This window comes from Nannospalax galili, unplaced genomic scaffold, assembly GCF_000622305.1.
Source record: "Nannospalax galili isolate Female #2095 unplaced genomic scaffold, S.galili_v1.0 scaffold221, whole genome shotgun sequence".
In the NCBI taxonomy this organism is placed as follows: Eukaryota; Metazoa; Chordata; class Mammalia; order Rodentia; family Spalacidae; genus Nannospalax; species Nannospalax galili.
The window spans coordinates 304,564-328,726 of NW_008344592.1; the positions used below are offsets into that span (position 1 = coordinate 304,564).

General features: G+C 46.2%; 1 protein-coding gene across 4 annotated transcripts in view; it reads left to right on the top strand.

The window, feature by feature from the left end:
* The first annotated feature begins 668 nt into the window (after positions 1–668).
* Positions 669–24,163, top strand: part of Cep250 (centrosomal protein 250) — a 68,068-nt gene continuing 44,573 nt past the window's right edge. For 2 of the 4 annotated variants that reach the window (XM_029567207.1, XM_029567210.1), the window contains exons 1-8: positions 669–784; positions 16,285–16,564; positions 18,371–18,427; positions 19,265–19,347; positions 19,747–19,912; positions 20,614–20,720; positions 20,936–21,187; positions 23,615–23,711. In XM_029567207.1, coding sequence (XP_029423067.1) covers positions 16,376–16,564; positions 18,371–18,427; positions 19,265–19,347; positions 19,747–19,912; positions 20,614–20,720; positions 20,936–21,187; positions 23,615–23,711 — 951 coding nt within the window. In that variant the 5' untranslated portion in view covers positions 669–784; positions 16,285–16,375. Of the gene's footprint in view, positions 790–13,520; positions 13,577–16,284; positions 16,565–18,370; positions 18,428–19,264; positions 19,348–19,746; positions 19,913–20,613; positions 20,721–20,935; positions 21,188–23,614; positions 23,712–24,163 lie in introns of all 4 variants that reach the window. The other 2 variants (XM_029567208.1, XM_029567209.1) reach the window with 2 other exon arrangements.

Below are 24,163 nucleotides of genomic sequence, written 5' to 3' on the forward strand. Positions count from 1 at the left end.
ATCACCCAGAACCAAATGGAATTTCAACTCTTATGAAAATGTGTCAATAATCTATGCACACTGTACTATGAGAATAACGCCTGGTTGGTAGAGAGGAAACAGTCATCTAGAGGTCACCATTCTTGCGCAGAAAATTGGACAAACTGCACACTTCAGTCACATTTAAACCATTCAGGCAAAGTAACGCTGTGCAAAGGCATGTAGAGTACTGAGTGCTCCAAACGACACTAAGTAATTTTGTTGTGGAAGCTGAGTCGCCTGAGGCTCCTTGGAGGCTCGGAATCGGAAGGTGCAAAAACCCGGTACTTAATTGCCCTAAAAGTTTCAACCGGACTTGACAACCGAACCCTTTTCCTCGTAGTTGTTATTGTTGTGGACCGCAAGCAAAACAGTGCGCAGGCGTGCCTAGAGCCGTGGGTTTGCGCGTGCGCATTATCTACCTCTGAAGCCGAAGGAGGAAGATTGAGGACAAGTGTATTTTCTCCTCTCAGAACGTCCCTTGCTTAGAATTCAGAGACTTTGACGGTCTCTATTTCTGGAGAGGGGTCGTGAGTCTCAATATAACCCCCTTTCCCTTTTCAGGCTCTCTAGTAAGTTGTCTGCCCGTATCCAACATGGCGAGAGACCCTACACTCGTGGTCAGGGTCGTGTGGCTGGTGGGGCGGGCCCTGGCAAAGGGCGGGAGTCTAGGGGGCGGGGGCAAGACTGAGGGCTGCCCCTGTTGGGCGACTGTCGCCGACCTGTCGCCGCGGAGCGCTCCTGGAGTCCCGGGAAGATGAAAGTGGTGAGGTGGGGTTGGGGCCAGGGCTGGGGGAGGTGCCCAGCTTAACGGCCCGGGGTGCGCCGCCAGGGTGCCTGAGGGTTCTCCCTTGCAGCGGCTTCCCATTTCCCCAGAAGCCGAAGGCCAAGGAGGGGCTGGGACCTAAGGCTCCGGGCCGGCCTGCCTCTGCGACCTGCTGCAGCCACCGCTCTTGGCTGGAGTAGGTGCAGAAAGAACTTCAGGTCTTGGTGTCCACGACTAGAACCCGGGGCTGCGAGATAAGTCGCTGCTTTCCCTGAGGCTCTCGCGCTGGACGTCTGGAGGCTGCTGCTCTTTTGCACAAGATCTGCCCCAGAGTCTAGCCCCAGCTGGCTGCCCAGTCCTTAGAACTCTGATTCTTCAGGAGCCAACTCAAAGACCACTTCTTGGTTTTCTCCAGGCTCAGCTACTCTTGCTTCTTAGTTTTTGCGCTCCCTGCCCGAAGTCACTGTTTTGTCCTCCTTCACATTCTGAGCTTGTTTGTTAGAAATCGTGTCTTGCCCTTTTCATCTCTGTATCCCATGATGATGATAACAGTAGTTAATGTTTGCTGAGTCACAAATGGCAGGCTCTACCAAATGCATTATATGTAAAGACCTATTTAATCCACGCATCACTTATGACATGGGTTCTATATGGTCACATTTTATGCATGAAGAAACAGGCACTTAGATCAAAGTAATGCCTGAGTTCCAGAAGGAGTGGGGCTGGAATGTGCCCCCACACACCTGATAACGTCATCAGATAGCTATTTATTCATCAGCTCTGGAGTCATGGAGGCCAGAGTTATAATTCACATTTTACTAAAAGGGTCTTTTTGTGAATGTGTACTGGGAATTGTTCAAGGTCTGAAAAATTCCCTGAACTGACCACTCCGACACTGAGTCTCAGTAAAAAGAAACGCTTTATTGAGGCCAACCTGCTGGGGACACAGTCTCAGGAGCTGTACTGTGACGTGAGCAGTGAAAACACAGGGCATTTAAGCATTAAAAACCACAGAGCAGGGGATTTCTATAGAAACCATACACAGAATGACCAGGAAAGGATTTGAACAATCTAGGCCTGATTTCCAGAGCCTTAACCTATACAGCCATTGGCTAGCTTACCTAGGGCAGACTGTTCTTCATCTTCTGCCCCAGACCATTCCCCTAGAAACCATAAACAGATGTACCAGGAAAGGGTTTTAACAATGGAGGGGATTTCCAGAGTCAGGTGGAGGGCAGCTTGTTCTCAGAGGATGGGGGGTGGGGGGTCTGAGGGGCACTCTCCTTCATTCCCCCCTTTTGTTTTTGGAAATCTTGAATCAAACCATTGATTCATGTGTCATCTAGGGGGTTGTTAATTGGCCCTCATTGACTCATATGTGTCACCTAGGGGATTGTAATGGGCCCTCATAACCATCAGTTGTACAGCGGAAACCCTTTGTTTAACAAACTTGACTAGATACAGGGTCCAAAGTTTAACAGTGCTATAAGGATTAAGAGGGGACCGGCCAGAGCAGTGATAAGGGTGGTAAGCCAAGGTGACCAGGAGAAGGGGGACTCGAACCAGTTCTGGGATCCTTTTCTAAGCTCTTCTCATTCTAAGAGGCTCTGTTTTACCTGAGCCAGGGTGTCCTTAGTCACACCTGAATAGCATAAAAACAACATGCTTCTCCTAGAGCCATACAGAGTCCACCCTCCTTAAGAAAAAGTAGGTCTAGGTCCCTTCTATTTTGCAGGACTACTTCAGCTAAGGAGTCTACTTCTTGCTCTAAATAGGACACAGTAGCATGCAGTCTCCTGATATCTTTGTCAACTTGTTCACTCAAAATCTTTAAATTCTGGTCACTTGTGACCCAGGCTGCTGTCCCGATGGTGGCAGACCCACAAGAAGTCCCCACAAGAAGGGGACTAGAATGGCAGCAGTTGCTGCCCTGCGGGGCCTGGAGAAGCCCATATGATGTCTACCTGCATCTCCCCCATAGTAATATACCTGGGGCGTGACATGTACCAGGACACAAAACTCTTGTCTTCCCATGAAGTAACAGATGTAGGCAAGGAGTTAAGCCAGAGGAACAAGCAAACCAAGTAGATCGGGGAGTAGCAAGTAGTTGAGTATTTCCTATAGGCCAGGTATCCATGGTATAGGACTGATTACAAATTTAAAGGTAAGGAGAGGTGGCTAAGGGATACCCATTTGACATGAAGCAGGTCCCTTGTCCCTGTAGGTCTCCTAGGGTGAAAGTGGTTTCCCAGGGGCATGAGACAGTATCATTCATGGGCACTATTTTTGACTCTCTTTTTACTACAGTAAGGGCAAAACCTATATAATAGGGTGGTTGGGGATCTAGGCAGAGCCAACAGTCCCTGGTCATCTCCGGGCGTGTGTTATTCAAATATTGAAAAGTAGACTTTATGGTATTTATAAGAGGCTCCCCTTCTAGAAGGGGGGTGAAGTCTTTATCTTTTAAAGATATCGGCCTTGTAGTTGGGGGTGTATATGAGCCAGAGGTCCTTGAAGGGGGAGGAGGGAAATCCGGCTTAAGCTCTGCCAAAGGCCCTATGGGTTGAGGGCGGTTGGCTTTTGAGAATCTTTGAATTGTGAATAAGGTTCCAGGGTCCATACCAGACACATAGGCTCTTAGTCCCCACATGCAGCCCATGTCCCATTTTTGGTCTACCGCAAAAACGTCCATCTCTTTAGGGTTATAGTAAGTGGGTTGCAGGTCCTGGGAACCGAGCAAGACTTATTTTTTTCCAATCTGATACTAAGGTATGGATCTTTTTGTTTAAAAAACATTGGGGCCCAGGTTTCACATCCCCAGTGGGCACAGAAGTAACGGCCCTCATCATCACAATCAGTCCCAGTGTTTGCTGGGCATGAGTAGAAGGCCATTCCCAAGGCCTTTTCTGCATCTATGGTGCCTGCTCTGCATCCAGTAGCAAGAAGGGATGTTTGTCCAGATGTTCCTGACATTGCTATTGCTACTGATCCCCCATAGACACTGTGGGCCATCAGTTGTTTTAGGGAGCCCAGTGTTGGCCATAAGGGACATAGGTCAGTTTTAAATGGGGGAGCAACCTGAGGGCTAGGAAGTGTTACTTCCATAATAGTTTTTCCTGGTTGTGTATCAGATAATCTCCAAACGTAAGTCTGGGGTTGGTAAATTCCCTGGGGATTAGTCCCAAGGGGTAGAGTTAAGAAGAGCAGAGTCATAATTATAGGGGGGCAGTAGAAGATGGGCTTTATTTTACCAGTCGAAGTTTTAGGGGGTCTTCTGATGGGGTTGGACCTTCCATTTTTCTTGGTCAACCTGGGCAGGCTTGACATGTGAGTGATGAATCCAGGTGCGCAGTCTGTCCACCTTTACTGCCGTGGGAGTCATCAGGATCACAGTGAATGGTCCTTTCTGCCGAGGGGCCAATGTCTCCTGATGTTGTTTTATCCAGACAATGTCTTCAGGTCGGTAAGGATGTGGAGTAGCTGGAGGCAGTTCATGCACCTGCTGGATCAAGGGGTGGAGGTGCTTCTGTACAGCCTATAATGCCCTAGTAGACTGGAGGATTTCATGATTAGATATTTCAGCCAAAAGTTCTGACTGTAATCTTGGGACCAGGGGAGGGGGTCTTCCGAAAAGAATCTCAAAAGGAGTTATTCCCAGGATATAGGGGGAGTTTCTAGCCCTGAGGAGGGCAAAAGGGGGGAGAGTAACCCAGTCTGCGCCAGATTCTAAGGTTAATTTAGTCAAGGTCTCCTTAAGGGTCTGATTCATCCTCTCTACCTGTCCTGAACTCTGGGGATGGTATGCACAATGTAGTTTCCAATCTGTCCCCAGGGCTTTGTTAACAGTATTACCTGAGAGATGAATGATGGTCCATTGTCAGACTCCAACATTAAGGGCACACCAAACCTGGGAATGAGTTCATCCAACTTCTTGGCAACTGTGGTTGCCATTTCCTTTTTGGTAGGAAAGGCTTCTACCCATCCTGAAAAGGTATCTACAAAAACCAGTAAATATTTATATCCAAACCGTACCAGCTTTACCTCAGTGACATCTACCTCTCAGTGGACTCCGGGGCAGTCCCTCTTTCACGTTTTCCTGAGGATTTATCATTTTTCGGGTAGGCATTAGTCATCTGGCATGCCATATACATCTGGAGGTGATGTCCTGTACAGTAGCTGTTGAGGAAGGAAACTGGAAGCCTCTGGTTAGTAATAACCTGATCTTTTCTTTCCCCATGTGAGTTCCTTCATGGAGCTGGCACACTAGCATTTCCCCCAGGCATCCGGGGAGGATGACCTTGTCATCTGAAGTGTGTCTCCATTCTGAGGAGACATACCCATTTGGAATTGTCTGGAAATATTTGTCATCCTCTTCTGTGTATAAAGGCTTTTCAGGTAACGTAGGATCTGGCAGGGCTAGGAGAGCAGGTTCAGATGGGGTTTCTGTTATTTCCTTGGCAACTTGATCCACCTTTTGGTTTCCACCTTGATCCACCTCAGGCCTCAGGTGTGTTATTCTTTTGGTATCCTGGGCAATGAATGACTGCCACCCTTTTTGGCATCCATATGACTCTTAACAAATCAATGATCTCTTATTTGTTTTTGATAGTCTTTCCTTCTGATGTCAGGAGGCCTCTTTCTTGATAGATGGCTCCATGTACATGAACAGTGGCAAAAGCATATCTACTGTCAGTGTAAATGTTGACAGTCTTACCCTCTCCCAGTCTTAGGGCCTGAATCAAGGCTATTAGTTCGGCCTTTTGAGCAGATGTTCCTATGGGCAGGACTTCCGCCCATAGGATGTCCTCCTGGGTGACTACTGCCGCCCCAGCATACCTGACTCCATCTCTTATGTAACTACTCCCGTCTGTGTACATCACCAAGTCAGGGTTCTTCCATGGTATGTTGGTGAGATCAGGTCGGCTTCCCTGGACATGCTGCAGCAGTTCAGAGCAATCATGATGCATAGCTGTCTCAGACTCAGTCTCAGGGAGCAGGGATGCAGGGTTTAAGGCACTGGTCACTGCATATGTCAGGCAGGGCACATCTTGCAGGAAAGACTGGAAATGAGTTAATCTTGCATTTGTGAGCCAGCAATCAGGTGGTGCCCTCAGCACCCCTTCAATAGCGTAGGAGGTGGTCACAATCAGTTGCTGTCCCAAGGTGAGCTTATCAGCATCCTTAACTAGGACTGCAGTGGCTGCTATGATCTTCAAACAGGCTGGCCATCCAGCCACTACTGAGTCTAATTTCTTTGAAAGGTAGGCTACCGGTCTCTTCCAGGGGCCCAAAGTTTGAGCAAGTATGCTCTTTGCTATACCAAACCGTTCATCTACATAAAGATAGAAGAGCCTCGAGATGTCAGGTAGGACTAGGGCTGGTGCAGAAGTGAGAGCCTATTTTAGGTTGTCAAAGGCCTGCTGTTGTTCTTCTCCCCAGGAAAATGCTGAGGGTTCCCCACCTTGTTACCTCGTATAGAGGCCTGGCCAGCTCTGCAAAACCAGGTATCCATAGGCAACAATATCCAGCTGACCTCAGGAATTCTCTGACTTGTCTTTGACTTCGGGGAATGGGGATGTCCAGGATGGCCTTTTTCCTTGCAGAGGAGAACCTGCGCATACCCCCTTCCAATTGAAACCCCAGATACTGTACCTCCTCCTGGCAGATCTGTGCCTTTTTAGCTGACACCTTGTACCCCAAGCATTGAAGTTCCTTCAACAAGTCTTTTGTAGCCTCTAGGCAAGAGGGGTGGTCAGAGGTGGCGAGGAGCAAATCATCTATGTATTGTAGAAGAGAAACTTGGGGGTGGGCAGTTTGGAACCCTCAGAGGTCTTCATGCAAGGCCTCATAAAAGATGGTGGGAGAGTTCTTAAACCCTTGCGGAAGCCTTGTCCAGGTCAGTTGGCCACTGAACCCTTCTTCAAGAGCTTGCCATAAAGGCAAAGATGGGTTGGCTCCCCTTATCCAAGGGGACACTGACAAAAGCGTCTTTCAAATCCAGGACAGTATAAATCGTCCTGTCAGGGGCCAAGGAGCTCAGGAGGGTGTAAGGATTAAGCACATTGGGGTGTATGTCCATGATGCTCTTATTCACCTTTCTCAGATCTTGCATGGGTCTATAGTCATTAGTCCCTGGTTTATTCACGGGGAGTAGGGGAGTGTTCCAAGGGGATTGGCAGGGGACTAAGATGCCAGATTCCTGCAGTCTTTTTAGGTGAACCCACCTGGAGGCTCGTGCTCAAAGGATATCGGGTATTATTGTACCTGGACTGAGCTAGCAGTGGCTTCCAGGGAGACCATCACAGGTGGTCAGAGGGCTGCAAATCCTGGGGGGTTTCCCTTGGCCCAGACCTGAGGGATCTCCTGTATCAATTTAGCAGTTAGGGATGGCAATTGATCCAGAGAGGGCCCTTCATGAAGACAGTGTTCATCCTCAGCTCACAGGGTGAGAACAAATCCAGTGGTCTCTACATTGACCTTATCTTTGTCAAAATGGATTGAGGCACTGTGTTTACTTAGCAAGTCTCAGCCCAGCAGTGGATAGGGAGAGTCAGGGATAACCATGAAGGAATATTGACTCTGCCCTGTGCCCAAATTGACAGTTCTCTGAGTAGTCCAAGGATAAGAGTGGCTACCTGCAACTCCTTGAATGTAGGTGTGCCACTGTGAGGCCAGGGGGCCAAGGGGCTTCTTTAAAACAGAAAAGGTGGCACCAGTATCAACCAAAAAGTCAATAGGTCTCCCTCCCACTTTTAGGGTTAGCTGGGGCTCGGGGAGGGGAGACGAGCCCTGACCCCCTCAGTTATTTAATTCCAGTACCTTTTGAGCTCCCTTATGACATTGAGAGCAACCCCGAATCCAGTGTCCCATCTCCTTGCAGTAGGCACATTGGTCTCTCTTGAGAGGGCCAGTTTTGGGAGGTGGTCCAGTCTGCCAGTTCTGTTTCCCTGGAGGATATTTCCTCAGGGGGCGTTCTCTTTCTCTTAGTGCCAGAGCTCAAGCCAATTTTCAGTTGTGACATTCCTCACGTTCCTCCTGGGTCTTGTGGTTATTAAAAACCTTTTGGGCTATTTCAAGCAATTCAGAGAGACTCTTACCTTCAAAACCGTCCAACTTCTGCAACTTTTTGCGGACATCAGGTGCTGACTGAGCACAAAGGCTATGTTTATGGCTCGTTGGTTCTCCGGTGCCTCAGGGTCAATAGGAGTGTAGACTCTATAAGCTTCCATAAGCCTTTCCAGACACTGTGCTGGAGCGTCCATCTATCCCTGTAAAACCTGACTGACTTTTGACAAATTTGTAGGCTTTTTGGCAGCAGCCCAGAGACCCCCCCATAAGAATCTGGCAATAGAATCTGAGTGCCTCCCTACTTTCAGAGGTGTTGGGGTCCCATCTGGGGTGGTGTTGAGGAAAGGCATCCTCAGTCTCTGTCAGGTCCTCAGTAAATCGGCCGTTCTCAGATGGCAACTGTTTCTGGGCCTCTGAGAGGATACGGGTACGTTCCTCAGTAGTCAAGAGAGTGAGGAGGAGTTGCTGGACATCGTCCCATGTGGGCTGATGGGTAAGAAAAATCGTCTCCAACAACCCAATTAAGGCTTGTGGTTTTTCAGAGAAAGGGGGGTTTTGCAATTTCCAATTATAAAGATCACTAGTTGAGAAGGGAGTATAAACAAGAAAACTATGGCCAGAGGCATCCAGCGGGGCCATAACATGTAGGGGAAGGACAGCAGGAGTCACCTCAGGCCTGTAGGGCTGTCCTGAATGTGTGTGTGGAGGGGTGAGAAGTGGAGGGGTGACTGGGGAAGGAGGAGAAGTTGGGGAAGGAGGAGACTCTGGGGAAGGAGGAGGAGTGGTTGGGGAATGTGAGTAAGGAGGTGGATCCAAGAGAGAGTTCTCAGTTGAAGGGGGGAGGACAGGAGGTGGGTGAGACTACGGAAGAGTCTGTTGAGGACCCAGAGACAAGAGGGAGGGTTTTGAGGGAGAAGGAGATAAATAGGGTCTCAACCATTTGGGAGGTTTGTCCAAAAGGTAAAAGTAAGCCATGACATAAGGAACCTGATCCGGGTGTCCTGGGCTTCCAAAGATCATGGCCTGAAGAGAAGAAAGCTTGTTAATCTCAAAGGATCCCAGTAGAAGCCCATCCTACATCAAAGGATGGCCATTCAACAGAACAGAGAGAGTCTGGAATTTCCCCAAATAGACAGTATCTCCAGAGATTTCAGCTGCTTTCTGGAAATCTTTAAAATAAGAAAGAATTAGGTCAAGGGGAGTATCTTCAGGTGAAGGAGTCTGACCCATAATGGAAAAGAAGAGGATTAATCCAAAACAGAGACCAATGAGAACCAGACAAACAGGAAACAAAGACTTGAAACCAGGACGACACAGAACGAAAGCGCTATACATTGGGGAATCACTGCGTGTTCGATGGTTGCTGTGGGAGCAACTAGGGTTGATGCCAAATGCCTGAAGGCCACAAACGGTCAACCACTCAGATAGAGGGTTGGGGCATCCCCTGTCCTCAGGCTTGGAGAGCAATACTGCATCCAGTTTCTCTCCTTGAGCCTCTAGAAGTCCGGACAGTCAGAACAGAAACCAAAACAGACTCACTGTGGGAGGAGGAATCAGAACTGAAGTCTCCAGGAGCCAGATGGAGGACAGAAAAAGACAGGAAAATAGAACAAGGGTTTGCAGGGAATCCTGGACAAGCCCCCCAAAATGTCCGGGGTCTGAAAAATTCCCTGAATTGACCACTCAGACACTGAGTCTCAGCAAAAAGAAGCGCTTTATTGAGGCCAACCAGCTGGGACACAGACAGTCTTGGGAGCTGTACTGTGACCCCGAGCAGTGAAAATACAGGGCTTTTAAGCATAAAAACCACAGAGCAGGGAATTTTTATAGAAACCATACACAGAATAACCAGGAAAGGATTTGAACAATCTAGGGCTGATTTCCAGAGCCTTAACCTATACAGCCATTGGCTAGCTTACTTGGGGCAGAATGTTCTTCCTCTTCTGCCCCAGACCATTCCCATAGAAACCACAAACAGATGTACCAGGAAAGGGTTTGAACAATGGAGGGGATTTCCAGCAGGTAGAGGGCAGCTTTTTCTCAGAGGATAGGGAGGGGATCTGATGGGCACTCTCCTTCAGAATCGAACCCAGGGCTTTGTGCATGCCAGGCTTTACAAAGTGAATTGTAGAGCTAGTGCTCTACAAGTGAATTACAACACTTCTCTTTTTGAGACAGGGTCTCACTAAGTCAACCATGCTGGACTTGGTTGACTTCTGTCTCAGCCTCCCAAGAAGCTGAGATTTCAAGCGTGCATCACCAGGCCTGAGTAGGTCCTGAGAAGATTTATTAAAAGAACTGATGTTCCCAAATTGGAGTAAGTTCATGACAAAACCAGAACCAGATCGGGGCTGATCTTCTAATCCACCTATCCATGTTCCTTTAGAAACATTCTGTCTTTCTTTGTTCCTTTCCTCTCAGAAAGCTGCAGGCTTGGATGTCTTTATTTCACACCCATTAGGAAGTATCCACAGTCATGTGCTTCTATAGTTCTGACTTACAAGGCAGCTAACGTAATCAGCATAGAGTTTGGAATCAGATTGGAATTCAGTTTCTTCTTTGCTTCTGACCAGTTGTGTCTCTTTCTTTGGTTGTCATTACTCTGTGTGTGTGTGTGTGTATGTGTGTGTGTGTGTGTGTGTGTGTGTAGACCATGAGAGAAAAGAAAGAGATCTTATAAGAGACTCTCTGGGGGGGCTGGAGAGATGGCTCAGTGGTTAAGAACACTGGTTGTTCCTGCAGAAGACCCCAGATTCAAATCTCAGCACCCACATGGCAGCTAACAACTGTCCATAACTCCAGTTCAAGGGGATCGACAGCCTCTTCTGTCCTCCACAGGCATTGTACAACATGGGTGCACTTACCTACATACAGGTAATACACCCATACACATAAAAATAATAAAACATATCTTTTAATTTTTTTAAAAAAAGACAGAGTCTCTGTATATAATACATATAGCCCAGGCTGCTTCATATTCACTGTGTAACCCATGGAAGACTCCAACTTGTAGCAATTCTGCCTCAGCTTCCCAAGTGCTAGGATTACAGACAAGTGCCACCATGCCTGGCTATTTTGTGGCTTTCTGTTTTTTAACTGTGTAGGGAAGGGCATGGGGGGCAATGTGTATTCTACTGTGCTCATGTGGAAGTCAGAGGACAACTTTCAGGAATTTCTCTCTTTCCACTCTGGATTCTGGGGATTGAGCTCAAGTAATCAGGAGTATAGCAAGTTTGTTTACCTGCTAAACCATCACCAGCCCTGTTTTATGTTTTAAAGGAATCCTCTGCTTTGTTGAGGGAAGGGAAAAAAAAATAACCTAAATTTAGAAGGTATTACTGCCATCTAGGAAGCTTTTACAGTGAGCCAGTGAATTTGCTATGCAGGAAATTACCCCAAATTTAGTTTAAAATGACAGTCATTTATTATCTCACACATTCATTGTTGATCAGAAATCTGGAGCAGATTGACAAGGTGTTTCTGCCTTAGGATCTCTTCCTTGGCTGTAGTGAAGGCTGACAGTAATCTGAAGGTTTCCACCAGGGGCTGGAAAAGCTGCTTCCAAGATGGCTCACTCAGAAGGCTCTTGGCAGAAGGCCCCAACTCCTGGGCCACTTCATAGGGTATCCCTGTGTCCTAAGAGCAAGTATTTCCCCAGAGAGATTGATCACAGAGAATGAGCAGGCAACAAGCCATAATACCTTTGGTGAGCTTGGTTCTGAAGTCATTTCTACTTTATTCCAGCCTGTACTCAAAGGGAGAAAATCTCCACTTTTTTTTCCCACATAGCCCAAGCTGGCCTTGCACTTGCTATGTATCTGAGAAGGACTGAACTCCTGATCCTCCTGCCTCCACTGCCCAAGTATTGGGATTAAATGGTGTGCCACCATGTCTTGCTTTTCTTTCTTTCTTTTTTTTTTTTTTTTGAGAGGTTCTAGCCCAGGCTGGCCTGAAACTCCTGATCCTCCTATCTCTACCTACTGAGTGCCAGGATTGCAGGCTGTGACACTGTGTCTGACTTAGGCTCCATTTTTGTTTTGGTGGTAGTAGTGGTGGGGTTTCTTATGTTTTTATAACATGTGTGCCTGTTCACTTGTGTGTGGAGGCCAGAGATTGATGTTAAGTTTCCCTCTTGATCTCTCTCCACCTTTTATGTTGAAGTGGGGCTTTAACTTAAATCCAGAACTCACCAATTCTAGCTATCCATTTTTATTACCTAGGAAACTAATACTTACAGAGAAGAGATGAAAGGCTGAGCCCTGGGCTCCCCAGTCTTTAGATGCTGGAGAGATGAGGAGGCAGCAAGGATCCCAAGAGAGGTGGGAGGAGAGGCTCCCACACATGTGAATTATGTAAGGAGCTGTGTGCTAACTTTTTTCTGGAATAAGCAGCAGAAATGGTGTCTGCACATAAATATTGCTTACTGTCTTATCTCTGCAGGTATAATATTTGTGTCCTCAAGGATTTTTCCTTTTTTGCTCTAAGAGCTAAATTGCATTTAGTAACACCATTCCAGGTCTTAGTCCTTATAACATTATACCTCCAAGATTAGGTGGTATTGCCCCTCTTTAAAACTTTAGGTGGTGGAGAGATGGCTTAGTGAATAAAGTGCTTGCTGTGTAAGCATGAGGATCTGAGTTTGGATCTCCAGAACCTACCTGAAAGCTGGATATGACAGCATGTATCTGAGGGGCAGGGTTAGGTGGAGCCCAGGGACTTTCTGGTTTGCTAGTCTCGCTGACATAGCAAGCTCTGTATTCGTTGAGAGACCTTGTCTCAAAATATTAGGAGGAGAAGGAGGAAGACAGCCCAACATCAACCTTGGCCTTGCTCACACAGGTGAGTGTATCTACATGCACATATGAATATGATATGCATACACGTTTTGTTTTTTAAACTTTAAAAAAAATTTTTTTGGGTCTTTTTGAGACAGATCCGCCTGCCTCTGTCTCTGGAGTGCTGGGATTAAAGGCGTGTGCCACCAGAGGCAGGCAGATCTCTGTGAGTTCAAGGCCAGCTGGGCTACAGGGAGACCCTGTCTCAAAAAGACCAAAGGAAAAAAAAATCTTAATTACATTTATTTATTTCTCTCTGTGTGTGTGCGTGCGTGTGTAGGAAGTGGTGTACATGTGCCTGAGCATGCATAAAGAGGTCAGAGGATAACTTTTGGGAGTTGGTTTTCCATCATTTGAGTCCCAGAGATCAAACTCAGGTTATCAGCCTTGGCAGCAAGCACTTTAACCCACTGAACCATCTCATCAGCCCTCCCTGCACTTCCCCCGGAAAAAAAACCCTTTAGTATGCATGCCTTTAATCCCAGCAATTGGGAGGCAGAGGCAAGCAGATCTTTGTGAGTTCGAAGTCAACGTGGTCCACATAGGGAATTATAGGCCAGCTAAGGCTCACATAGTGAAAATGGCTCAAAAAACAAACAAGCTGGGCATAGTGGCACACGCCTTTAATCCCAGTGCTTGGGAGGCAGAGGCAGAGGCAGGCAGATCTCTGTGCATTCAAGGCCAGCCTGGTCTACAAAGCAAGTTCCAAGCCAGCTGGAACTACAGGGAGACCCTGTCTCAAAAAAAAAACCAAAACAAACAAACAAAAAAAACTCTTGGAAGTTTTTTAGATGACGAAGGAGTAAATACTTTACTCATGTATCTGTTCACAGGTGGCTGTTGGGCTTTACAGAGGTTGCTGTCCTTCCCAGTCTGGTTCCTAGCAAAAGTAAGGAGTAGGGCTTGTTTCTGAACCACTGTGACAGACTCCTGATACCAAGCTGGAATTTATGAGGATCTGTGGGATAAACCAGTAAAAAAGAAGTGAATGTTTTCCCTTATTTTCAGTAATGATAATGTCTGTAAGGTTGTTAACTTTTACAAAGTGAAAGAAATATTGAGTGCAATCCAGTCTGTTTCCATTTGCCAGCTGCTGACCTTTTTTTTTTTTTTTTTTTTTTTTTTTTTTTTTTTTTTTTAAAAAAAAAAAAATTTCTTTTGGAGCTTTGCTAGTATGTATATTCTCTGGCTTATCTGATAAAGTATTAATAAAAGGGTGCTAAGCTCTGTCTCAAGGAAGCTCAAATCTAATGCTCAGTTTTAGAAAGGTCCCTGATACAATTTTTCTTTCCTTTTTAGTCTGTTTTATTGAGTTTTAGATGTATGTATGTTTTTTTTAAGTTTACTATTTATTTTATATGTATGCATGTATTGCCTGCATGTAGGTAAGTGTACCCATGTCGTGCCTGCAGAGCTCAGAAGAGGCTGTTGGATTGATCCCCTGGGACTGGAGTTACGGACAGTTGTTAGCTGCCATGTGGGTGCTGGGATTCAAACCTGGGTCTTCTGCAAGAACGAGTGTTTTTAACCTCTGAGCCATCTCTCCAGCCCCATATTTTATTTTTTTTATTTTACATGTATGAGTATATTGTCTGCATGTGTGTAAGTACACCCATGTTGCGCAATGCCCATCGAAGTCAGAAGAGAGTGTAGAATCCTGTTTGGAACTGGAGTTACAGACAGTTGTTAGCCGCCATGTGGGTTCTGGGAATCGAACTCAGGTCCTCTACAAGAGCAGCCAGTAACAGCTGAACTATCTCTCCAGCCCTAATATACATATTTTTAATATATAAATATGTGAGTAAGAGTGAGGGACTCTGTGTGTGTGTGTGTGTGCGTGCACACACGCGCATGCATGAGTGCACAGCTGTAAAAATGAACTTTTCATGGACAAGATAGGAAGTAGCCTTTGAGCCAGGATAGAGATCACAGTTGGTATGTGAAAGTGAAAAGGATTTGGAGTTCTTGAGATTTCTCTTTGTGCAAATGTTATATTTACTTTTGCTGGGTAGGTTGATTTCTTGATAGGTAGTTGGAAATACAGTTGTCCTTTTACCTTCCTGGGTGGCATCTTGGGACTAATTACATGAAAGAACTCTCCTGCCACCTACCTGCCCTGTTTATAGAATAGTTTTTTTTTCAGAGACAAAGTCGGAGGTCCTATAGCTGGATGCTCTCACTTTTGGAAGAGGAGACTGAAAAGGAAGGGGTATGACTGAAGTTGCAGAGCCCGTCAGAGACAGATTGGCCCTGACTCAGCACTCAGGACTTTCCTTTGCTACCATGCCTCTTCCTCTCCTGGACATCTCTGAGGGTCACTGTTAGGCTGCCCTCCCTATCTTCAGTGGCCACTGCCCTGCTTTGCCCTGGCTCTGATGGATGAGGAGGGCTCGCCATCCTGCTGCAGCTGGCTCCTTCTTTCTTTTGAATCCTTTGCCTGAAATGCCAGCTACCCCTTTTGTCCATCAAGAAGTCAGACTAATTTTGTACAAATCCCTCATCAGCCAATGCCAGCCTTGTGAATATGTAACAAGTTGTCTACCCTTTCTAAGCCTCTTTCTTCACTTACATATGAAGGGTCGTAATAGTATCTACAGTAAAGTGTGATGGAAAGGCACTGGAAGTTTCCATCATTGTCATGAGGACAAAAGTGACGTAATGCAGGGAAAGCACTCAATAATAAAGTGTCTCACTTGGGGCTAGGGAGAAGGTTCAGTGCAGTCAGTAAAGTGCTTCCCATGGTGGCATGAGGACCTGAGCTCAATTTCTGCACCCACATAGCCAGGTGTGGTTGCATGTACCTGTAATTCCTGTGCTGGAGAGGAGGAGACATGAGGGTCCCTGGGCTTGCTGGCTAGCTAGACTAGCCTAATTGGTGAGTCTTGGGTCCAAGTAAAAGACCTTGTCTCAAAACAAACAAACAAGGTGGACAACTCCCAAGAAACAACACCCAAGGTTGACCTCTGGCCTCCACATGAACATGTGCATAAGCACACAGACAGATAATAAAGTGACACACAGACCAAAATAGTAAGTAAATAAGGAAGTAACTAAATAAATAAATAAAGTGACTAGCCCATAGAAGTACTCAGCAAGCATTAACTATAACTGATTCACATGGTTTATGCCCTGAAAACTGAATGTGATGGCCTTCCTTTGTTTTCCCATGCTATCCTGTTGGTGTCTATTACTGCACATCCATGTTACACTTAATTTTATGCATCTGTGTTCTCTGCCAGGCTAATTCCCATCAGTGATTCATTCAACAAATTCTGTTAGTCGGTGTGCCAGATATTAGGGATGCAATGGCATACTGGGAGTTCTTAGTGTAGTACAGAGTTCCAAAGCTATACCTGGAAGCAGTAATGCTGAGAGCAGGTCTCATGGTCCAGGGCATTTGGGAAGTGATGTTCATCATTAGCCTGCCTGTTGGACATTAGAGTCCACCCTAGTCTTGAAAAAATTCTGAGGACTCCTGTAATAAACGAACCTATTTACTTGATCCACCCTCCCCCCTTTACCAGGTTTTATAAATGTTCAATGAGTAAATGTGAGTAATCTAGTCTTTTCAATTGTGTTGTATGTTTTGGTCCGCAGCTCATGCAAAGGTCCAGGAGGCACAGCAATGATTAGAGACCCTGCTGCAAGCAACTAGCCTCTGGCAGCGTAGCAAACTCAGGACTTGCTGATGCCCATGGAGACAGGAAGCTCTGGGTTGAGCATGAAGCCCCAGTCACTGCAGCTGGTGCTGGAGGAGCAGGTGTTGGCACTGCAGCAACAGATGGCAAAGAATCAGGCTGCCTCTTGGCAGAAACTGAAGAACTCCCAGGAGGCCCAGCAGAGGCAAGCAACCCTTGTAAGGAAGCTTCAGGCCAAGGTGAGGCAGATACCCTACTGGAGAGGGAAAAAGAGAAACCTGCCCAGAGCTGGGTACTACAGCAGGATAAGGGTTGGAAGGGGGAGACTATGTAGGGGGAAATGGCCCAACCTAGCCTGGTGAGGCTGGCCCAGACAGTCCAGCTTTTGCCTATAGCTTTTCCTTTGATGGTCACAGCTTCTCCCTGAAGTATAAATTATATACCTTCTAAAGATGGCATTCACAAGTGTTAAATTAGTTGCCCAGGATCATTCTGTTAGTCTAGAGCTAAGCACAGATCCTAGGATTTCTGGTTTTGCCTCTCCAATACACAGGCATATAGAAAGTATAATTGGGCTGGAGAGATGGCTCAGTGGTTAAGAGCACTGACTGCTTTTACAGAGGAGGACCCAGGTTGGATTCCCAGCACCCACATGGCAGGTAACAACCATCTGTAACTCTAGTTCCCAGGGGATCTGATGCCTTCTTCTGACCTTTGAGGGCACTGCACAACACGGGTGCACTTACACATATGCAGGCAATACACTCATACACATAAAATAAAGAGTAAAAAATATCTAAAGTATTGTTGTATGCGTGTGTGTGTGTGTGTGTGTGTGTATGCAAGTGCATGTGAACACATGAGTATGGAGGTCAGAGGTCAATGTCAGCTGTCTTTCTCTATCACTCTCCACCTTATTTTTTGAAACAGGGTCACTTGGTGAACCTGGAGCTCACTGATTGCAGCCTGGCTAACTGGCCAGGGAGCTCCAAGGACCTGCCTGTCTCATCTCCTCAGCACTGACATTGTGGCTTTTTACATGGGTGCTTGGGATCTGAACTGGAGTCCTCTTGCTTACATAGCAAGCACTTTAATGACTGAGCCATCTCACCAGCTCCTAGAAAGAATTCTTTCTTTTATTCTATTGTGTGTGAGTATATTGCCTGAATGTCTATAAATGCACCTGTGTTGTACAGAGCCCACGGAGGGTGTCAAATCCCCTGGAGCTGGAGTTATGGATGGTTGTTAGCCACCATGTGGGTGCTGGGAACAGAACACAGGTCCTCTGCAAGAGCAGCCAGTGCTCTTAACCACTGTGCCATCTCTCCAACCCCAAAAGTATTCTTTTAATCTCTCTGTCTGTCTCTGTCTCTGTCTCTGTGTGTGTGTGTGTGTGTGTGTGTGTGTGTGTGTGTGTGTGTAGTACAGGCACGCATGTGCCATGGTGTACCTATAGTGGTCAGAGGATAATACCAGGTATCAGTCCTCACCTCCTACCTTCTTGAGACAGGATCTCTTGTTTGCCACTGTGTGTACCGGACCGTCTGGTCCAGGGGCTTCCAGGGATTCTTCTGTCTTCATCTCCCATCTTGTTACAGCAACCATGCCTGGTTTTACATGGGTTTTGGAGTTCTGAATTCAGTTCCTCATGCTTATATAGCAAGTACTTTACTTCTGAAGCCATCTCCCCAGAAAGTATTCTTGAAGGAGCAGGGTTTGTTTGTTTGTTTGTTTGTTTGTTTGTTTCTTGTCTTTTATTGAGACAGGGCCTCCCTGTAGCCCCAGCTGTCCTGGAACTCACTATGTAGCCCAGGCTGGCCTTGAACTCACAGAGATCCGCCTCCCAAGTGCTGGAACTACAGGCGTGGGCCACCACGCATGGCTCAGAAAGTATTCTTTAAACACCCAAATAGAAGCACTAAGATGCCATGCTGTGTGGCCTTACTTCACCATCACTACCCTGTTGCCTAAGCCCCCTGACCTTTGGGGTTTGTGCTGTTTATACCAGCTTTATTTGTGCTCAGGGCCTGTTCTCTTCATCTCAGGTCTTGCAGTACCGGAGCTGGTGCCAAGAGCTGGAGAAGCGGCTAGAAGCCACTGGAGTAAGTGAGATTGAGTTCTGGGTTCCCCCTGAGCACTCCTAGAACATTAGGCTTTGTATGGTGGAGTGATACTGGATGTTTACCAGAAGTCTCTCTTCAGCTCCTGAGAGCTCTATCAATCCAATCTTCCTTGGACCTGATAGCTATCCTTGGCCAGAGAGAGTCCAACCCTTGGTTCTCTAAGGACAAGGAACTGAGCAGAATTCATCGCTCACCCAGCAGGTGTCAGTGTTGCACGTCTGCAGGCCTGCAAGGCATGCCTGCAGTAGAGGGGTGCATTTATCCTGTTGGCTGGTAGAACTGGCTTTGAAAACTCCATCTGTCTTTCTTTGTTCCAGTTCCTTCAGGTACTTTCTCATTCTCCTTGGAAACGTTCTCTCAGATGAACCAACATGTATTGAGCACCTTCTGTGCAGGTCAGGGCACCAGTAGGCATTTTGTCATATTGTGTCAGTTTGCAAACTGACTTTCTGAGATGAATGATCATTGCCTTCATATATAGCTAGATATATTGTGGCATCGGGAAGTTGAGTGACTCCCAAGGTCCAAACTTAGTATACTAGAAGTGAAAACCATTAGCGAAAGCCGTATCTTATACTTCTTGGCTTAAATGCCATTTACCATCAGATGCCATCTTTCAGGAGAGGTAATGGTTCACTTTTAGAAAGAAGAGTGCAGAGGATTTGCTTTCAGGACAGTGATTGGGAAAAGAAGCAAATTGCTCACAGGAGGGAGAAAGAATTAAAAGAAATGAGGGTGCTGTAGGAAGCATCAGGAAATCAGCCTAGGTGATACTCTTTGTGTAGGTCATATAAGGCTTGTCTCTGTCTCACAAAGGGACTGATCCCTCAGCAGTGGGAAAGTGTGGAAGAACCAAACCTGGAACAGCTGCTAATCCGGTTGGAGGAAGAACAGCAGAGGTGATGGACCCTAAATTTTCTAATTTTCTGTCCTGAATAACTGACTAGTGGGTGGAAAGGCTGATGGGAAACTTCTGCCCTGAGGGTGAATGTGTGGGTAGAAGAATGTTGGGGTGGTGGCTCATGTCTTAATCCGAGGCAGGAAGAAACCAGGAAAGAAGAGAGAGAGGGAAGAAAGGAAGAGAAAGAGGGGGAAGAAAAAAAAGAAGAAAAATGAAAAGAAAGAACAGGCTCATGGGAAACTTCTATCCTGAGGGCAAACAATATTAAACTGAACTTCAGGCCTAGCCCTCTAATTCCTGGCAATGGAAAATTCCACTCACTGTCACCTTATTCTGAGAGGTCCAAGGGTTGGCCCAGACCTTTATTTTGCACTTGCTTTTGCCATTCCCAGTGCAGGTGTGAGAGTCTCGTAGAGGTGAACACTGAGCTTCGGCTGCACGTGGAAAAAGCTGATGTTGTGAATAAAGCCCTTCAGGAAGATGTGGAAAAGTTGACAGTGGACTGGAGTCGGGCCCGGGATGAGTTAATGAGGAAGGAGAGCCAGTGGCGGATGGAGCAGGAGGTAGGAAGAATGAGAAAACCGTGCACTCTGCTGTTGTTATCAGTACTGGAAAGGGTTAGCCTTGGGACCTGGGTGGAAACTGAGCCATCATTTTTCAAGTCTCTGTCCCCATGCTGACAGCTGTGCCCTGCTTCAGGCTTCTTCCTTCTGCCCTGTCTAGGCTTTGCCAGTGGGTAGCGTGACACTTAGCTCTTGCAAAAGTGACTAGCTCAGGTTTCAAATGGATCTGAGCGCTGCTGATTGCCTTCACTTGGAGGTCTTCAGAGCCAGACGCTAAGCAAGTAGCTTCTAAACTGAATAGAGGAGAAAAAGCAGTTATGGGCTCTGAGGAGCTTTCTAATCCCAGCCAAAGAAAACATTTTTCCTGAGCTTTTGCTTTGTGCTAGGTGATTTGAATGTTAGATTGCACAGTTCTTCCAAGTCTGTGTAGTGGTTCCCATTGGTTAAGCAGCTACAGTATACCCTTTTCTGATCAAGCCCAGAGGGTGGCCACTTACCATTCAGGGCCCTTTGACCTCCTGAATCCCACTGCCAACTTCATTAAACCCTTGAGCATCACCTGAATATAGACACCCATTCCTAAGCCATCTCCTTGAAATCCTCCCTTCACCCCCTCCCCTGGTAGTCATGAGGAATCTAAGACTTGCATAGGTGCAAGATAGTCCCCTTCCCTTGGGTATGACCTGGTTTTCTGAACACAGTTCTTCAAGGGCTATCTGAAAGGTGAGCACAGTCGTCTTCTTGGTCTATGGCGAGAAGTTGTGACCTTCCGACGCCACTTCCTGAAAATGAAGTCAGCTACTGACAGGTCAGTGTGGTGGTAAGAGAGGAGTTTAGCTCCTACTGACTGGACTTGGGCTGCTGAAGAAGAGAGGGATGGTAGTAGGGGTGGGGTGGGAGGGAGGCTTGCTGTTACTGAATTCAGATGATTTTCTCAGACCTGCCCCTCAGGCCCTTGGGGCCTGATGGCCTAGCTCCCTTCCTTGGTTTCTTGGAGACTGCAATCTTTCTTCTTCTACTTAGAGATCTGACAGAGTTGAAAGCTGACCATGCAAGGCTTTCAGGGTCCCTGCTGACGTGTTGTCTGCGCTTGACTGTGAGAGCGCAGTCTTGGGAATCCAGTGGATCTGGGAGAATGGATGAGAGAGAGCCAGCCCAGCTGCTGCTACTAGTAGCTAAAACCCAGGCACTGGAGAAGGAAGCCCACAAGAAGAGCCAGGAGTTAATACAGCTGAAAAGTCAAGGGGATCTGGAGAAAGCTGAGCTCCAGGACCGGTGAGATAGCCTGGACTCAGGAGAAGTTCACTAGGGGAAAGCTAACTCCCCTAGAGCATTGGGGGTGGGTAGAGGAGATGTGAAAAACACTCCTGCCATGAGAGGAGAAGGATATGTGTCAGGAGAGCCTAGTTAGAAACCCAGTTCCACTGGGACTTATCACTGTCACCAACCTCTGACTACCTTCTTTCCTGTTGACTTATATTACTAGCTGTCCTATTAACACCAGACTGCTTGTAGCCGTACTCTTCTACATTTGTCTTTGTGTATTCTGGACTTAGCCTGGAATGTTTTCCTCTTTTCCTCAATACCTTGTCCTTTGAAGACAGTTCACATGTCACCTTTTCTATGAAGTCTTCTTTGACTTCAGTAGCTAATTACAGTATTACACTCCTGTGGTCTTTAAAAAAAAATTTTTTTTAGTGTGTATGTGTGTGCACCTGCATGTACCACATGCATACAGGTGCCCATGAAGTCCAGCAGGTGTTGGATCCCCTGGGACTTGAGTTACAGGCAGTTGTGAGCTACCATATTTGGGTGTTGGGAACCAAACTTGGGTGGGTCCTCTGCAAAAGCAATCTGTGCTCTTAACCTCTGAGCCATCTAGCCAGCCCCATGATCTTTTGTATGTGTGTGAGTGTTTTGCCTGCATGTATGTGAGTATACCTATGTCATATAAAGCCCGTGGAGGCCAGAAGAGAACATCAGATCCCCTGGACCTAGAGTTATGGATGGTTGTTAGCCGCCATGTGAGTGCTGAGAGCCAAACCCAGGTCCTCTAGAAGAGTAGGCAGTGCTCTTAACCACTGAGCCATTTCTCATTATCTCTTTAATTATTTAGTTTCTATGTATCCCCACCTCCCCTTTTTCTCTTTTTCTTTTTTGGGTAGGCTTATTTGTTTTCATAGTGCTACAGATTCAATCTAGGGTCTTGCACATGCTATCCAAACATTCTACTACTGATCCCCTGCCTTGGCTATTTTAATTTTGGGATTATAGTGAAATGGGATTTTTTAATGATGATGAGAATGCAGCCACAGGCAGAGCCCCACTGGCTCTCAGGGCAAAGTCTCTCATGGTAGGGCTCCATCTCTATCTGTTGGTGATATATAGAAGTTAGAAGACTATTTTCTATTATGTTTTCTTTTTGCTTCTGAAGACACTGAGCACAAAGTTCACGTTTTAGTAAGTTTGTATTTCTAGTGCTTTGTGTTTTATCTTCCACATACTAGACAATCATTATTTGTTGAATAGATACAATTAAATGACCATACAGTGACTTAGGCCCTTAGATATGATACATAGTAAAATTATCAAAAGTCAAGGGTAGAAGATCATAACTGTAATCCCAGCACTCAGGGAGGGTGAGACAAAAAGATAATTTCTTTAGTTCAAGGACATCTTGGATTACAGTCTAGTCAGAATTATATAGAATACTATTTCTCTAAAAACAAAGAAAAAATTTAAACTCCTAGATAACATTCATGTAAGAAATACTTGTTAACCAGGTGTAGTGGTTTGTGCCTGTAATCCTAGCACTGGGGAGGTTGAGGCAGTAGGATTTTGAGTTCAAGGTCAGCCTAGATTGCATACAGAGTTCCAGGCTAGCCTGGGCTACATAGCATAGCTGTTCTAAAAATCAAAAAGAAAGAAAAAGATTTGTTTAGCCATACATGTAATACTATGTACTAAGCTCCAAGATGTGGTGTTAAGTGATAAAGATGTCAGTGGGGGCTGGGGAGATGGCTCAGTGGTTAAGAACACTGGCTGCTCTTGCAGAGGACCTGGGTTCGGTTCTCAGCACCCACATGATGGCTAACAACCATCCATAACTCCAGTTTCAGGGGATTTGATGCCCTCTTCTGGCTTCTTCAGGCTCTCCACAACATGGGTACACTTATATACATGCAGGCAATACACTCATATACATAAAAAATAAAAATTTTAAAAAAAGCATTTTTAAGAAAAGATCAGTGGTTTTGCTAGACAAAACCACTAGCTCTATTGTCTTCCAAGTTACCCCTCCTTTCTCCCATTAGAGGCAAAACCTTGGGCTTGGGGAAACTTGTGACTGTGCCCTGTGGCAATTCTGATGTTCTTATTGGCTTCAGGGTGCTTGACTTCACGATCAAGCAAGGCCTGGAAAGGCCTGGGCCAGGGCTTTCCTTCGGCTCTCGGGCCCCCAAACACGTGTTCCAGCCTTGAGATGTGGTAAATCCCTGCATGTGTCTGAGTGACTTTTGGCTTTCCCTGCCAGATCAAAGATATAGAATCATGTGGTATTCAAGGAGTACAAAGGGCTGGGTGTAATCAAGGGGTTCTTGTGGACTGCAGTGGGAGTGGCCGTGTAGGGCTGAGGTGTGCTGTGTGTGACTCTGTCCATATCCTTGGGCTAGCCAAGTGATAGGGCTGTGCTTTTCTCTTTAGGGTGACCGAGCTCTCTGCTCTGCTGACCCAGTCCCAGAAGCAAAATGAAGATTATGAAAAGACGGTAAAGGCTCTAAGAGAGACAGTGGAGATGCTGGTATGTGATCCTTTGTGCTGGAAAGGAGCTTGGAGTGATTTGCAGGTTTCTTGCTCTTTGGTGACATATAGTGCAGGATCCCAGTTAAATGTTCCTTGATGAAGTCCTTCAAAGCCGAAAAACAAATTTTAACTAATCTGAAAATTAGTTAACTAATTTGTTTACCCACTCAATAAGTATTAGTAACTACTATCCTTACTATATTCCTGGGGAAATTACATTAGCACATGTATAAAATGTATACTTGTCATACTGAATTTGAGGCCAATATGGGCTACATGAAACCTTGTCTCAGAAAAATTAGAAAGGGAGGGAGGGAGGGAATAAGAGAGAGAGAGAGAGAGAGAGAGAGAGAGAGAGAGAGAGAGAGAGAATGAATTTAGCAAAGCAATAGGGAGGAGATAGGTGGAGAGATTCAAAATGAAATCTCATGGGGTATACCAATGCTTAGC